A 14588-nucleotide genomic window follows, 5' to 3' on the forward strand; every position below is an offset into this window, starting at 1 on the left:
ATCCCACATGCCGCATTGTGTGGCCAAAACAAAAAGTAATAGTAATCTAGACAATGTGGTACTAGCACAAGGATAGACATATAGATCAATGGACTAGAACTGAGAGTCCAGAAATAAACCCATATGTCTATAGTCAACTAATTTTCAACAAGAATGCCAAAACCATCCAATAAGGAAAGAATAGAACAATGGTCCTGGGACAATTGAATAGCCATATGCAGAAGAATGAGGTTAGATCCCTTCCTAACACCATATATAAAAATTAATTCGAAAGGTATCAAGGACCTAAATGTAAGAGCTAGAACTATAAAAACTCTTAGAAGAAAATAAAGGGAAAATCTCTATAACCTAAGATTTGGCAAAGGATTCTTAGATATGACACCAAAATTATGAGCAACAACAACAAAAATAAACCAGACTTCCTCAAAACAAAAAACATTTTTTCTTCAAAAGACACTGAAAAGAATATGGGGAATTCCCTGGCAGCTCAGTGGTTAGGACTCTGCACTCTCACTGCCGAAGGTCCAGGTTCCATCCCTGTCAGGGAACTAAGATCCCACAACCCACACGGCCTAAAACAAAAAACAAAAAACAGAGAAATAGAGATACTTAAAAAAAAAAAAAAAAGAATATGAAAAGACAACCCACACAATGAAGGGGTGTATCTATAAATCATATATCTGAATTGTTTCAGGGCTTATGTCCAGAAATATAAAGAAATCTTACAACTCAATAACTTAAAAACATTTTTTTAAATGGGCAAAGGATCTGAATAGACATTTCTCCCAAGAAGATATACAAATGACCAATAAGTACATGAAAATATTCTCAATATTATTAGTCTTTAGGGAAATGCAAATCAAAACCACAATGAGATACTACTTCACACTCACTAAAATGGCTAGAATCAAACAGTAAGATAATAACACGTGTTGGAAAATCTGTGGAGAAATTGGAACCCGGATACACTGCTGGTGTGAATGTAAATGGTGCAGCTGCTGTGGAAAATAGTCTGGCTGTTTCTCAAATGATTAAACATAGACGCTACCATATGATCCAGGAAAGCCACTCTTAGGTATATACCTAAGGGAAATGAAAACATATTCTACACAAATCTGTACGTGAATGTTTATAGCAGCATTATTCATAATAGCCAAAGGCAGAAACAACCCAAATGTCCACCAATGGACAAATAGATCAACAAAATGTTGTAAACCTACATATTGGAATATTATTCAACTATACATCTACAACATGAATGAACTTTGAAAACACTATGCTAAGTGAAAGAAGTTAGTCACAAAAGACCCCATATTATTTGATTCTATTTATATGAAATGTTCAGAACAGGGAAATCTATAGAGATAGAAAGTAGATTTGTGATTGCTTAGGCCTGGGAGTAGGAGATAGGGCGAGAGGGGTCTAATAGCTAAAGGACGTAAGATTTCTTTTTGAGGTGATGAAAATGTTCTAAAATTGACTGTGGTGATGTTTGTACATATCTGTGAACATAACAAAAAAACAGTAAATTGTATACACTAAACGGGTGAATTGTTTGGTAGGTGAATTATATCTCAATAAAGCTGTTTTTACCTTGCTTCACCCTAATCCCAGGTGTGCTCTGCATCTTTTCCCCCTTGCACAAGGAAAACCACTTTTTATTTGTTGCTGTTGTATCCCTTGTCTCAGCAGAGGGTTTTTTTTTTAATTCATTAATTTCTTTATTTGGCCACACCGGGTCTTAGTTGCTGCATGTGGGATCTTCGTTGCTGCGTGCAGGATCTTTAGTTGTGGCATGCGGGCTGTAGTTCCCTGACCAGAGATCGAACCTAGGTCCCCTGCACTGGGAATGTGGAGTCTCAACCACAGGACCACCAGGGAAGTCCCTCAGCAGATATTTTAAGTAAGGGAGCTAAAAGTAGAAACTTGCTTGCAAGATACTCATTTCCTTTCCTGACCTTTTTTTTTTTTTTTAATACAGCATTCACTAGAGTTTATGACAAGCATCTTTGGGAACAACAAGAAGAGAAAATATGTCTCTTTTCAGAGTGATCACAAGCAAAATGACAGATTTCCTCAAATTTTAAAGTTTTAAAATAGGAGGGTGATGAGACCTGAGCTCTGCTTTGTGCAGCATTTCAAGGAACTGGCAGGATTTTAGAGAAGATGGCCATGTGCCTAGACAGAGGCTTTGGGGTTCATAGCCTCAGCCAAGTGTCCTGGCCATACCTGAATGGTATGCAAGGAGAAAGCTGTCAGACTTCCAGAGACCACTATGACCCTGGACAATACAGATGTTAGCAGAAACCTTGATGAACTAGAGCTATCTGCTCTCTTTCCCCAGTATTATTTAAAGCCTGGGTTGGAGATGAGAATCCCTGATATTGATAAAAATTTAATTTCTTGCTACCTTGACAGAATAAGAACTTTGAGTATCTTAATTCAATTTTTACAAACAATAAATAAAAGGTATATATTAGGATAGAGAGCTATTCTCTTTCATAACCACAGTTAGGGTTGCCAGATTTAGCAAATAAAAATGCAGGACACCCTGGGCAAATTCCAACAGAAATTAAAGCTTCTGAGCTTCCCTGACTAGGAAAACTATTATACTCCCTCTTCTGGACACACTTAGATACCATTCTTGGATTTGATGAGTTCTGGGTCCTCTGGGTTACCCTTCAATTCCTAAGCAACAAGCCGGAGATGCTGGGCAATTTCTGGTAACCAGTTTATGTCTGTCATGATCTTGCTGATAAAATTGAGGGCTGGTTGACTCTGGTATTGAATTAAAACTTGTATTTCTCCCATCTTTTATACTTGCCCTATATAGTTAATATCTCTTGAAAGTTCTGTTAACTTAGTAGTGTTTCTCAGAACTGAAATAGAATTGTCTTATAAAAACCACTGCTGGGCTTCCCTGGTGGCGCAGTAGTTTAGAGTCCGCCTGCCGATGCAGCGGACACGGGTTCTTGCCCTGGTCCGGGAAGATCCCACATGCCGCGGAGCGGCTGGGCCCGTGAGCCATGGCCGCTGAGCCTGCGCGTCCAGAGCCTGTGCTCCGCAACGGGAGAGGCCACAACAGTGAGAGGCCCGTGTACCACAAAACAAACAAACAAACAAAAAACCACTGCTTAATCAAATTTAATATGTATATAAATCATCACTGGATCTTGTTAAAATTCAGATTCTGATTCAGTAGATTGGGATGGGGCCTGAAATTTTATATTTCTTAATATGCTCCCAGAGGATTAATAGACTGGTCCTCCTATCACACTTTGAGTAGCCACCTATGTCACAATCAATAGATATCTGTTAAATTTGTACGTACCTAGGCCCTATCCCCTAACCCAATGTACTGATTCAGAATCTCTGGGGCAGTGTCCAGGAATATATATTTTAAACAAACTCCTAGGGAGACCAATGGTCTATGGGTTTAAAATGCCCTCTACCTTTTTCTCTAGTTATTAATTTTTTGTCCTTCAAAGCTCATTGCTGGTCCCTTCTGCCACTTGTTGCTCTTATCGACTACCTCACACTCTAAATCCTTAACAGTTGTCTGCAACAAGCACTTGCTGTTTATCATGGGCTATCTTTTCTTGCATACATCCTGTCTGCCCAGACAGATTTTATTTCTTTTCTTTTTAAAAAAATGTTTGTTATTAAACGATAGCCTTAGCGTTTATTTTATGTTTTCCTCTGTAATTTTTTTTTTTTTTTTTTTTTTTTGTGGTACGTGGGCCTCTCACTGTTGTGGCCTCTCCCGTTGCGGAGCACAGGCTCCGGACGCGCAGGCTCAGCGGCCATGGCTCACGGGCCTAGGCGCTCCGCGGCACGTGGGATCTTCCCGGACCGGGGCACGAACCCATGTCCCCTGCATTGGCAGGCGGACTCTCAACCACTGCGCCACCGGGGAAGCCCCAGATTTTATTTCTTGAAATGAACAATTGCATACTTTTTTGTAGCCTCAGCCCCTGGCATAATGCTTAGCATAGAGTACATGTTTAATTACCGTTCCTCACAGACTATAATGCTGATGATAGTGAATGATGAATTTCTCTCCAGAACTCATGGTTATTTCCCAGGACTTGTGTGATTAAAACAACCTGCTGACTCCATAAAGGAAACACCCAACTGATTAGCAAAAACTGTAATTCCCAACCACAGCACATTATTTTTCAGGGATTGGTGCTACAATCCTTTTGTACCATGGTAGTTGGGATTTTATTATGGTAAGTGGCATTTTTAAAGGAAAGAAAGTAATACTTTGAATTTATTATGTCTTTTATTTGTGAACCTCAAAGCATTTTAAAGCCATTCATTAAGTTACTGTAGCCAAGATGTAAATATTATTACACTCTCCTTGCAAAAAAGCTGACCAGAGAGATCAAAATCATGGAGCCACGGTAAGGCTAACCAAGAAACTCAGGAGCAGCTGCGCCTGACAGGTAAGCACTTCTCAGCATCTCCCATACCTAAAGTCGTGTGACTTGAAAGGTGAACATTCTGGGCTTCCCTGGTGGTGCAGTGGTTGAGAGTCCCCCTGCTCATGCAGGGGACGCGGGTTCGTGCTCCGGTCCGGGAGGATTCCGCATACCGCGGAGCGCCTGGGCCCGTGAGCCTGCGCATCCGGAGCCTGTGCTCCACAATGGGAGAAGCCACAACAGTGAGGGGACTGCGTACCAAAAAAAGAAAAAAAAAAAAAAAAAACAATTAAAAAAAGAAAGGTGAATATTCTGCAGAAGAGAGGAGGCCAAAATAAGGAGAAATTTAAGACTATTTCAATAATCTTTCTTCTTCCTCTGTATTCCTACTGCCATTGATTTTTGCACTCTTATTAATTCTTACTTATGTTATGGTTAAATGCTGACACATCTTCCCTCTTTCACAACTTGATTTTTGTTTTTCCCCAGTCATCTTGTTCTTCCTGCCTCCCAGTCCACTGTAGCAGCAGAGCAAAAAGAACTGCCATCTGAGATCTGAAATGAGATTGGAACCCTTGTTCCATCACGAATTCCGCCTCTGTGAAAAAGTCGGTTCACTCAGAGTCAGTTTCCTCTTTGTGTGTAAAATGGGGATGGATCACGTCCATTTACTGTCACACGATGGTTGAAACGACAGAACGCGATTCGTAAACTGTAAAGCACTGAATGGGTATCAGCTGTCCCCTTACTGTACCAGTCCTTGTTTAATTTAATTGAAGCCCAGAGCCACAAACCGCGGCGAACCTAACACTGACAGGGCGTGTCTGTAGGGAACAGCCTAGAGGTAGATCTTTTTTCCTTTGAGAAAACGCAGTGCACAGAGCTGCTGGGAGTTGTAGTCTTTGCGGCGGTCTCCACACACCTCGAGGAAAGAAAAGAACTACAACTCCCGTGACGCCGTGCGGGGACAGCCCCGCGCACCCTCCCGCCGACGGGAGCCCCAAGACCAAACGGGAGGGGGCCTACGCGCGCGATGGGGATTCACAAAGCGAGCCCTGAGGCAGAGCGTGTTGTGGTAGCTGTAGCGGCTGATCCAGAAAATGAGACGCGTGGGAGTGTGTGGGGGTTGTAACAAGGATTAAAACACGTGGAAAAGGGCAAATTAAAAAATAAAAAGGGCTGTGCCCTAATTTCTCACCACGCCGCGGGTCCGGGGAGGCGTCGGAAGCGCGCTTCCCGGCTCGCGCCTCGGGTCTCCGAAGCTTAAGTCAGCGGGGGTGGGAAAGGGCGGGGCCAGCGGCGTGGGGGGCGGGGCCTAGAGTGGCGAGTGCGGCGGCCGCGGCGGGGCCAAGACCCAGACATCTAGGACTGTTGTTGTTCTCTCGCGGTGGGACCGCCTAAGCCTGGTCGCCCAGAGAGACCAGGAGCTGGTCTAGTTGGGAGCGAGGCGGCCGCGTCCCCCTCTCTCCTGCTTCCCCAAAGCTGCGGCAGGAGCTGGCACAAACATCCTGCGGTTGGTCTCCGATGCCCTTCATTGAGGAGGGGGCGTCGGGATCCTGGTGAGCGCACGTCAAGCCCCTCCAGCTACGTGTCTTCGCCAGCCCCCCAGGCCCGCACACCCAAGTCTGGCTGCGATGGCTGAAAACGCAGAGGGGGACCTGAACTCCAACCTACTCCACGCCCCCTATCACACCGGGGACCCTCAGCTAGACACGGCCATCGGGCAGTGGCTCCGTTGGGATAAGGTGGGTATCTGGTCAGCGCGGCATCCACCCCCTATCACTCCGGGGACCCTCAGCTAGACACGGCCATTGGGCAGTGGCTCCCTTGGGATAAGGTGGGTACCTGGTCAGCCCGGCATCCGCCCCCTACCCAGTGTACGCGCTTTCCCGTCCCCACCCGGTGCTCGGCAGGCTGTGGGGGAGATGGCTCAGGCCATGCGGCAGCGGCTAGCGGAGCCGGGCGTTGCCACCCACCTATGCCTGGGCTGCCTCCCTGGGACCGTCTGAACTGGGAAAGAACGCCTGTAGTCCCTTCCTTTTGCAGTGCGCGAAAGTGCAACCTCCCTTCCTCCCATCCTCCCCCCCCTTCAAGTGTATGTCATCCTTCTTTCTCCAAAAAACAGTAATAAATAATAATTAATCATCATCGTAAGCTATACCCTTAATAGAGCTGTTTCCTTTCCCCTTTCTTCTCGCTTGACTTCCTTCTCTGCAAATCTGAAAGTGGTTTTTTGCTCTGTTCTTGGACGCTATCTAACCGCTATCCTCTTTAGTTCTGGTCTGGTGTGTTTCCACCTTGCGTCGCTAGGTAGTCGCTGGTCTTTTACCGCTCCCTTGTATTCTCTAATATCACCTTTTGCTCTTGAGAAAGATAAGGGTTCTCTTTCTTTCTCTGGCTGGGAGTTATTTTATGGAAGTATCCTGTTCCAAAAATCATGTTTTCCAGATTTCATGTGATGCTCCTGATACAGAATTGTTTTTGCTTTACCCATTCCTCCTCTATTCCGCCCCCACCCCCTCCAAATTGTTGCGATGATTTCATCTTGTGCAGGCATATAGGATGGATATGTGAGAGCTAAAATTAAAATGCAGTTATTTCACTTGTAAGAGGCCCTTGGCTCCAACAGAGGAAGATAATCCAGGCTTTTGCTTTGTCAAATGCATTAAATGCATTTGTTGAAATAGAGAAGGCAACATTTTAAATGGAATTAATAATACTGAATTAAAGAATTAGTGTGGTAATATGTGAAATCATGTTATTCAATTTCCTAAAGGATTATTAGCTTTCTTAAAAAGTTTTATTTTCACTTTGTTCAGTCATTCATGCATTCAGCAAAAAATATCCATTGAGCACTGGGTAGTGCTTCAGGGCCTTTTAGGTCCAGGGTATGCTGGTGGTGAAGAAGCTAGAAAGCGTTCCTGCCCTCGAAAAGCCTTTAGTCAGCAGATAAAGAAGACCAATAAATAAGCAATTATGAGTTATTTAGTATTACTTGATCATATGTGTCTTGGACATTCTAATCCTTCCTCTGGAGTCTAAACCAGTGTGGCTCAAACTTTGAAGTGCTTACAGATCACCTGGAGATCTTAAAAATGCAGGTTGTGATTTAGGACACCTGAGGTGGGGCCTGAGCTTCTGCCTCATAATGAGCTCCCAAGTGATACCAATACTGCTGGGCTGTGGACCACACTTTGAGTAGCAAGGCTCTAGAATGTTCTGACTGAGATACTAGAGAGCTAACACCGTTTTTGTAGGATTTGACCATATAAATAAAAAATACGTATGTATATAATATATATTTTTTTCAATCAAGTGTGAAAAATCTGTGGTATCCCATTAATTATCATAAGGATGTGCAAAATGCAAATAACTTTAAATCCATTTTGCTAGTATTTATTAATTGCCTGCTGTGAATATAGTTCCTTGTTGTGGAAGGATACAAAAGAAGTGAAGATTCAGAGATTGCTCTTCTCCTTTTAGTTCATTAGGGAGGAGGAAGCCTAATAGAAATGAAAGAGCTAAGGCTTAGCATACTGTGAAATGATATATACTATAAACTGACTCTATAAATATCTTCATCAGGGATATCTAACTAAATTACAAATGAAAGTTATCCTTATATGTTTAATATAGTTAATTGCTGTTGTTTAAAGCCATCTGCCGAATTAATATTTATTAATTTTCCATGCTATACCTAGATATTGTTGGGGTATACTAAAATGTAAAAAGACTATGAAATACATATACATGTAAAAAGATAATGCAAGGGTGGTATTGGTGGCAGTTAAATGGTTTATAGGCAGTCAGTTTTTATAGTAGTTTAAAAGTAAGTGATCTATGGACTGGGTAGTCACGGAAGACAATAAGAAGATGAGATGCATCTAAAAAGAATGAGGAGAGCCTTCACTGAAAGTGGAAGAGAAATTCATTTATATTTAAAGTGCCCTCTACATGCAAGGCACTGGCTGAAAATCTGTGGGAGACACAAAGATGAACTAGATATGAACTTCATATGAACTAGATATGTATCTTCAAAGAAAATAGAAGGGAAAATAAAACAAAAGCTCACAAATATAATACAGGGAGCAAGTAACAAGTGCCTTTAACAGATAAATAAATTTAAATAAGTTTAATAATTATTTAATAAATATAATATTTACTTAATTGATCCCTCTGTTAATGAGACAAATACTTTTAATTAGTAAGCAAAGGTATATCTACTTTAGATGGATAGCGTAGGTAAGCTAGGCTATGATGTCCCAGGGCACTGAAATATAGAGTGCAGAAATGTAAAATAATAGATCAGACCAACAGCATTTATTGCATTACACGTGGATGGCATATGTGGTCTTCCAGCACAGAGAAACTGAGTTTAATACCTGATTAATACCTATTTATTTTTTTATAGTGAAAAAAAGAACCTACCAAATGCCCTGATTCTTGATGACTATGGTGAGGCACATAGTACTAAGACATAAGTTGATCTAAAGGCAATTTGCTACTTGCCTAGGTCACCAGTATTGCTAGTTTTAGCCTTGGTGGGTGGTGGTCTTTGAAATCTCTTCATGAAAAAGGTGTTATCTGTGCTGAACCTTCAGAATTAATTAAAATTTAGACTTGTCAACATTGAGAGAAGGAATATTCCAAGTAGAGATTAAAAACATTAATGTGTATACTTAGAACATTTGTTTCTGCTGTAGCTTAGGGTACATAGAGAGAAATTGTTGGAAAGGCATGTAGACCAGGTCATAGAAACGCATTAGTATGTCATTAGTGGCCTTGAATAAATAAAGGTATATGTAAGTGTTAAAAAGAAATTAGTGCAACAAGACAGGGTGTTTATTGGGGAGGTCCCAGGTACCCCTTCTTGTTTCTATGGAGTGGCATTCTGTTGTGACGTTTAGTATAGTCCAGGATCTGACCCTTGGTTCCTATACCTTCAGACTAATTTGTTAGTCTTTCTTGTCTCAGGATGGACTCACCCTGCTCAAGGTTACAGAAACAGATGTCTGAATTCAGAATGCTGTTTTATTAATTTATGGTACAGTTGTAATATAAATAGATTTGTCTCAGTCAAGCCATTTTCTAGATGCACCACAAGGGAAGTCAAAGAATCAGAAGATTTTTAGTGATTGTGAAATCAAATCACAGGGAGTCAGATACATGGCATAAATGTTTAACAGCATTAGCGTGTAATAAGTAAATGCATCAGTCTCTATGATGGGACTGTCCTACCACTGGAATCCAACAAGTCTGTGAATCAAGATGTTCCTCCTCCAGGCAATGCGCAGATAACTCTTCTACAGTGCTCTCCCCTTCTATCTTTTAGAGCTGACTAAGGCCCCCACTTCCTTCCTACTTCTTTCTTTCACAGCTTTCATACATTATCAAAATACAGACAAGTTTTGCTGGCCTAGAAGCCAGGTTCTCTTTAACATGACAACTCTCTACTGTTTTGTTTTGTTTTTGCGGTACGCGAGCCTCTCACTGTTGTGGCCTCTCCTGTTGCGGAGCACAGGCTCCAGACGCGCAGGCTCAGTGGCCATGGCTCACGGGCCCAGCCGCTCCGGGACACGAACCCGTGTCCCCTGTATTGGCAGGCAGACTCTCAACCACTGCGCCACCAGGGAAGCCCCCTCTCCTGTTTTTGATATGCTGTAAATTTTAACTTTTTGAAAACAGTCTTATCAAAGATATTAAGCACTGGCCAAATTTGGGTGTGTGAATGTATGGGTGGGGAGTGGGACGGGACCCAGGGCAGAGCTGCTCAGCCAGCTGTAGCAGCAACAGCTACATACGTATTGAAAACGATGTGGAGGCAGGAATTGGCTTGACGTTTTGAGAAATAATGAGTAGAGTACTGTGGTCTCAGAATGTAGGTCTATGTTGAGAAGGAGTAGAAGGTAAAGATAAGTTAGTTAGGTTAGGGTTATGAAATGCCTGAAAATAGAAATAAAAGACTTCATTCTAAAGTCAGTGATTTTCAAACATCTAGCAATGAAAGTTTTTCAAGCAAAATATAGCCCAAATTGTTTTAAAAGTGGTGAATGAATTTCCTTTTAAATAATCATTGTGTGATGGAAAACACACCCATGAAGCACCTCTACAAAGGTTGTCTAGTCCAGTTTCATTGTGCAGAGACCCAAAGAAGTTGTGGAAATTATCAGTTGTGGTGGGTAGAGCCTGGACCAGAAATTGGATCTGCCACCTAGTTCAATCCAATTTTTACAATACTGGTGTATATTACATTTTTTGTTCACATTTTTCTAATACTTTACATAATTTGGCATTTAATCAATGAAGAGCACTTATCACCTTATTACTTTTGGAAAATATTACTGCTTATTTCTTGAATTCGTTTGTATAGTGTTTCAAACCTTGATGATCTGAATCATTTGATATTCACAGCAACCGTGTATGGTAGGCAGGCTAGGTAGTCGTTATCCCCATTTTTTTATTTTTCCCCCCGGTACGCAGGCCTCTCACTGTTGTGGCCTCTCCCGCCACGGAAAACAGGCTCCGGACTCGCAGGCCCAGCGGCCATGGCCCGCGGGCCCAGCCGCCCCGCGGCATGCGGGATCCTCCCGGACCGGAGCACGAACCCGCGTCCCCTGCATTGGCAGGCGGAATCTCAACCACTGCGCCACCAGGGAAGCCCATTCCCATTTTTATAAGTAAAGAAATTTAGTTTCAGACAAGGAAAACGACTTGCTGAAGGACATATGGCTTTTAAGTGGTACACTTGGTACTAAACCTAGGATATCTGACCTTTACTATAGTTTTCTTATCACTGTACTAGACTCTGTAACCTGAATATTTAGTAAATGTTAGTGACATAATAAAGCAAGTTTCAAGGACCTCATTAAAACCATTTTACTGACTTTTGTGAAAGCTGTGGTAGGCTATAATATTCTGCAGAATAAATTGCCATGGAATATTTTTTAAAAGAGCTGAATTTGCTGTTCAACAGTTGCTTTGGTTTCCTTGGCAACAACATTCTCCCTCTGTCCAAGAGATTTAGTACATATAAATAAGGGTTTGGAGACACACACACACACACATACACATTTTTTTCTTTTTATTTCCAAATTTCTTACATTTGCTCTTCAGTTTCTACCATTTTATTTTTTAATTTATTTTTATTTATTTCAAAGAAATACATGCTTATGATTTTTAAAAATTAGTACAAAGGGATTATAATGGAAAGCGGCATTCCTAATTGCCTCTTCTCATCCTCAGTTTGCTCCTTAAAAACCATTTTTAACTGTTTGTCTTTAGTTATTCTCATGACTACCATCAAAAGACTAAATAATATGCTAGTACCACTATTCCTTGATTTGTTTTGGATATTATCTATCAAATACATACTATGAAAAATGGGACCTCACTCACACTGTTCTCCACCCTACCTAAACTTTTTTTTAAAGATTTTTTTCTTTGATGTGGACCATTTCTAAAGTCTTTATTGAATTTGTTACAATATTGCTTCTGTTTTATGTTTTGGTTTTTTGGCCACAGTCATGTGGGATCTTAGCTCCCTGAGCAGGGATCAAACCCGCACCCCCTCCCCTGGAAGGCGAAGTCTTAACCACTGGACTGCCAGGGAAGTCCCCACCCTGCCTAAATTTCATTATACCATTAGTTTTAGTTATTCTTTTGAAAGCTTAAATAATGTAATCAGTGCTAACAAAGCCTCCAGAACAGTAAGCGTAGTTCACAAACACTTTTTTTTTGCGGTACGCGGACCTCTCACTGTTGTGGCCTCTCCCTTTGCGGAGCACAGGCCCCGGACGGGCAGGGCTCAGCGGCCATGGCTCACGGGCCCAGCCGCTCCGCGGCATGTGGGATCTTCCCGGACCGGGGCACGAACCCACGTCCCTTGCGTCGGCAGGCGGACTCTCAACCACTGCGCCACCAGGGAAGCCCCATCTTAACCATTTTTAAGTGTACAGTACAATAGCATTAATCATATTCACATTTTTATGAAACAGATCTCCAGAACTTTTTAATCTTGCAAATCTGAAACTCTATACCCATTAAAGAAGTCCCCTTACCTCCCCTCTCTCCAGCCCCAATACGAGATGTTAACAACAGGGGAAATGGGTTGGGTGGGAGGATTTTTAGGAACTCCCTGTATTTTCTGTTCAATTTTCTGTAAACCTAAAACTGTTCTAAAAATTAAAGTCCGTGACTTTAAAAAGTACTTATACTTGAAAGGGAAAGGATTCTTATTTGAAAGCACTTTCTTCTTTCGCTCCTGAAAATTTCAAAATAGGTAGACTGGCTACTTTTGCTTTTTATTTGGGGGTCTTCTTTGCCCTGTTTTTTCTTTCATAAAGGTTTTTTGTTTAGTTCCTTTAAGTTTTCTACAAGGCCATTAGAAGTCTATTTGGATATATATTTAATCTGGAATTATTTTTTCCCCATCTCTTCCTTTCCTCCTATTTGAAAAATCAGAGAGCCTGAAGAAGCTAATGAAAAGGAATTTATCTTTATTTGGTTCTTCCGAATTGTACTTATAAGATACATTAGGGCTTCCCTGGTGGCGCAGTGGTTGAGAATCTGCTTGCTAATGCAGGGGACACGGGTTTGAGCCCTGGTCTGGGAGGATCCCACATGCCGTGGAGCAACTACGCCCGTGAGCCACAACTACTGAGGCTGCATGTCTGGAGCTTGTGCTCCGCAACAAGAGAGGCCGCGATAGTGAGAGGCCCGTGCACCACGATGAAGAGTGGCCCCCGCTTGCCACAACTAGAGAAAGCTCTCACACAGAAACAAAGACCCAACACAGCAAAAATTTAAAAATACATTAATAAACTCCTACCCCCCAACATCTTCTTTTAAAAAAAAAAGATACATTAAATTAACCATAGAATGTAAATGTTATATTCCACTAGCTCAGATTTTCATGGTCCCTCCCCAGATAATCTAAATTTGATTTCTTTTATCTATCTTTGTGGAAAGACAGTATGTTTTGCTTATTTGGTTGTTTTTACCTATTTCATATTTCATATGTTTAGAAACACTTTTCCCCCCAATAAAAGGTTGGTTAGTAATTTAGTGTAGATTTTACTAAAGGAGTTATTTTTTCATAAGTCACTTACTCTCTACATTATTGCTGATTAGTACTGAGGCTGCTGCCCTCTGGTGTTGGGAGTTAATGGAGAAAATGATTCATGCTGGTGGAAAGAATAGACAGGTAGTGTATCCAATCCTGCATGGGATCTTTTGCACCAAATAATTTAATGAGCACTATACCTTACCAACAAAACTATGAAAATGGTCTTACTGAATGCCCAAAAGAATATAAAAATTATAATGTAAATGAAAAATACTATGCTTCTCAGATACAAAGTCATCTTAGCTTTCAGCTCACCAGACTTAACCTTGTTAGAAAATCTCTTCAGTGTAAGTGGTAGTTTTGTTTTGTGGTTTCTGCTTCAGAATTTTCTCATGCCATTTTCCCTCTGAAATATTTCATTATTCATTTAGGTAAAAACTATTAAAAAATCTAAATGTCCACCAATAGGGGAACGGATAAATAAACTAGAACACTGCGACATTTGAAAAGAATACACATATCTACATGTCTTGAGAGGACCTCCAAGATTTATTGAATGAAATGAGCAAGTTCCAGAGCATTGTGTACAATTTGATACCATGTATATAAAATAAAAAGATAAAGTAAAACTACATTTCTGTAAGTATGTAGATGTAGGTAAAGGTCTGGAAAGATATATCACATACAGTATTGGCTCCCCTAAAAGAGGGGTCTGGGAATGATAATAGTCAAAGATCTCTATAGCTTTATTTATGTTATTAGTATTTTTAAAAACAAGATAAGTGTATTGATGTACTTATAATTAAAAGTAAAAATTCAAACATGAACAAAGAATAATTAAGTGGTCAACTGTCTGGCACTGGTTTCTAAGAGCAATAGGAGTTCAAAGTCAGGAAGACTTTATGTAAGAAGTAGAATTTGAGCTGGGCCTTGAAGGTTAAGTAGGATAGGAATAGATGGTGGATATGGGGGCAGAAAATTTACAGTGGGAGAAATAGAATAATAAAATAGAATGAAACTGATCATGGAAATGAAACTGAACAGGGGACATGCAAGAGCTATGAAGAGATTTTTTTTTTAATTGAGGTATAGTTGATTTA

At 41.1% G+C, this 14588-nt stretch overlaps 2 protein-coding genes across 5 annotated transcripts in view; one reads left to right on the plus strand and one right to left on the minus strand.

The window, feature by feature from the left end:
* The window catches only part of POLD3 (DNA polymerase delta 3, accessory subunit), a 179855-nt gene extending 174166 nt beyond the window's left edge, over window positions 1-5689 (minus strand). The window contains exon 1 of one of the 2 annotated variants that reach the window (XM_067038529.1): window positions 5623-5689. The gene's annotated coding sequence lies outside the window, so the exon portion shown is untranslated. The remainder of the gene's footprint in view (window positions 1-5622) is intronic. The other variant, XM_067038530.1, reaches the window with a different exon arrangement.
* The window catches only part of PGM2L1 (phosphoglucomutase 2 like 1), a 57728-nt gene continuing 48533 nt past the window's right edge, over window positions 5394-14588 (plus strand). The window contains exon 1 of one of the 3 annotated variants that reach the window (XM_067038522.1): window positions 5394-6169. In XM_067038522.1, coding sequence (XP_066894623.1) covers window positions 6059-6169 — 111 coding nt within the window. In that variant the 5' untranslated portion in view covers window positions 5394-6058. The remainder of the gene's footprint in view (window positions 6170-14588) is intronic. The other 2 variants (XM_059070813.2, XM_067038521.1) reach the window with 2 other exon arrangements.

The sequence above is a fragment of the Kogia breviceps genome, chromosome 7, assembly GCF_026419965.1.
Source record: "Kogia breviceps isolate mKogBre1 chromosome 7, mKogBre1 haplotype 1, whole genome shotgun sequence".
NCBI lineage: Eukaryota > Metazoa > Chordata > Mammalia > Artiodactyla > Physeteridae > Kogia > Kogia breviceps.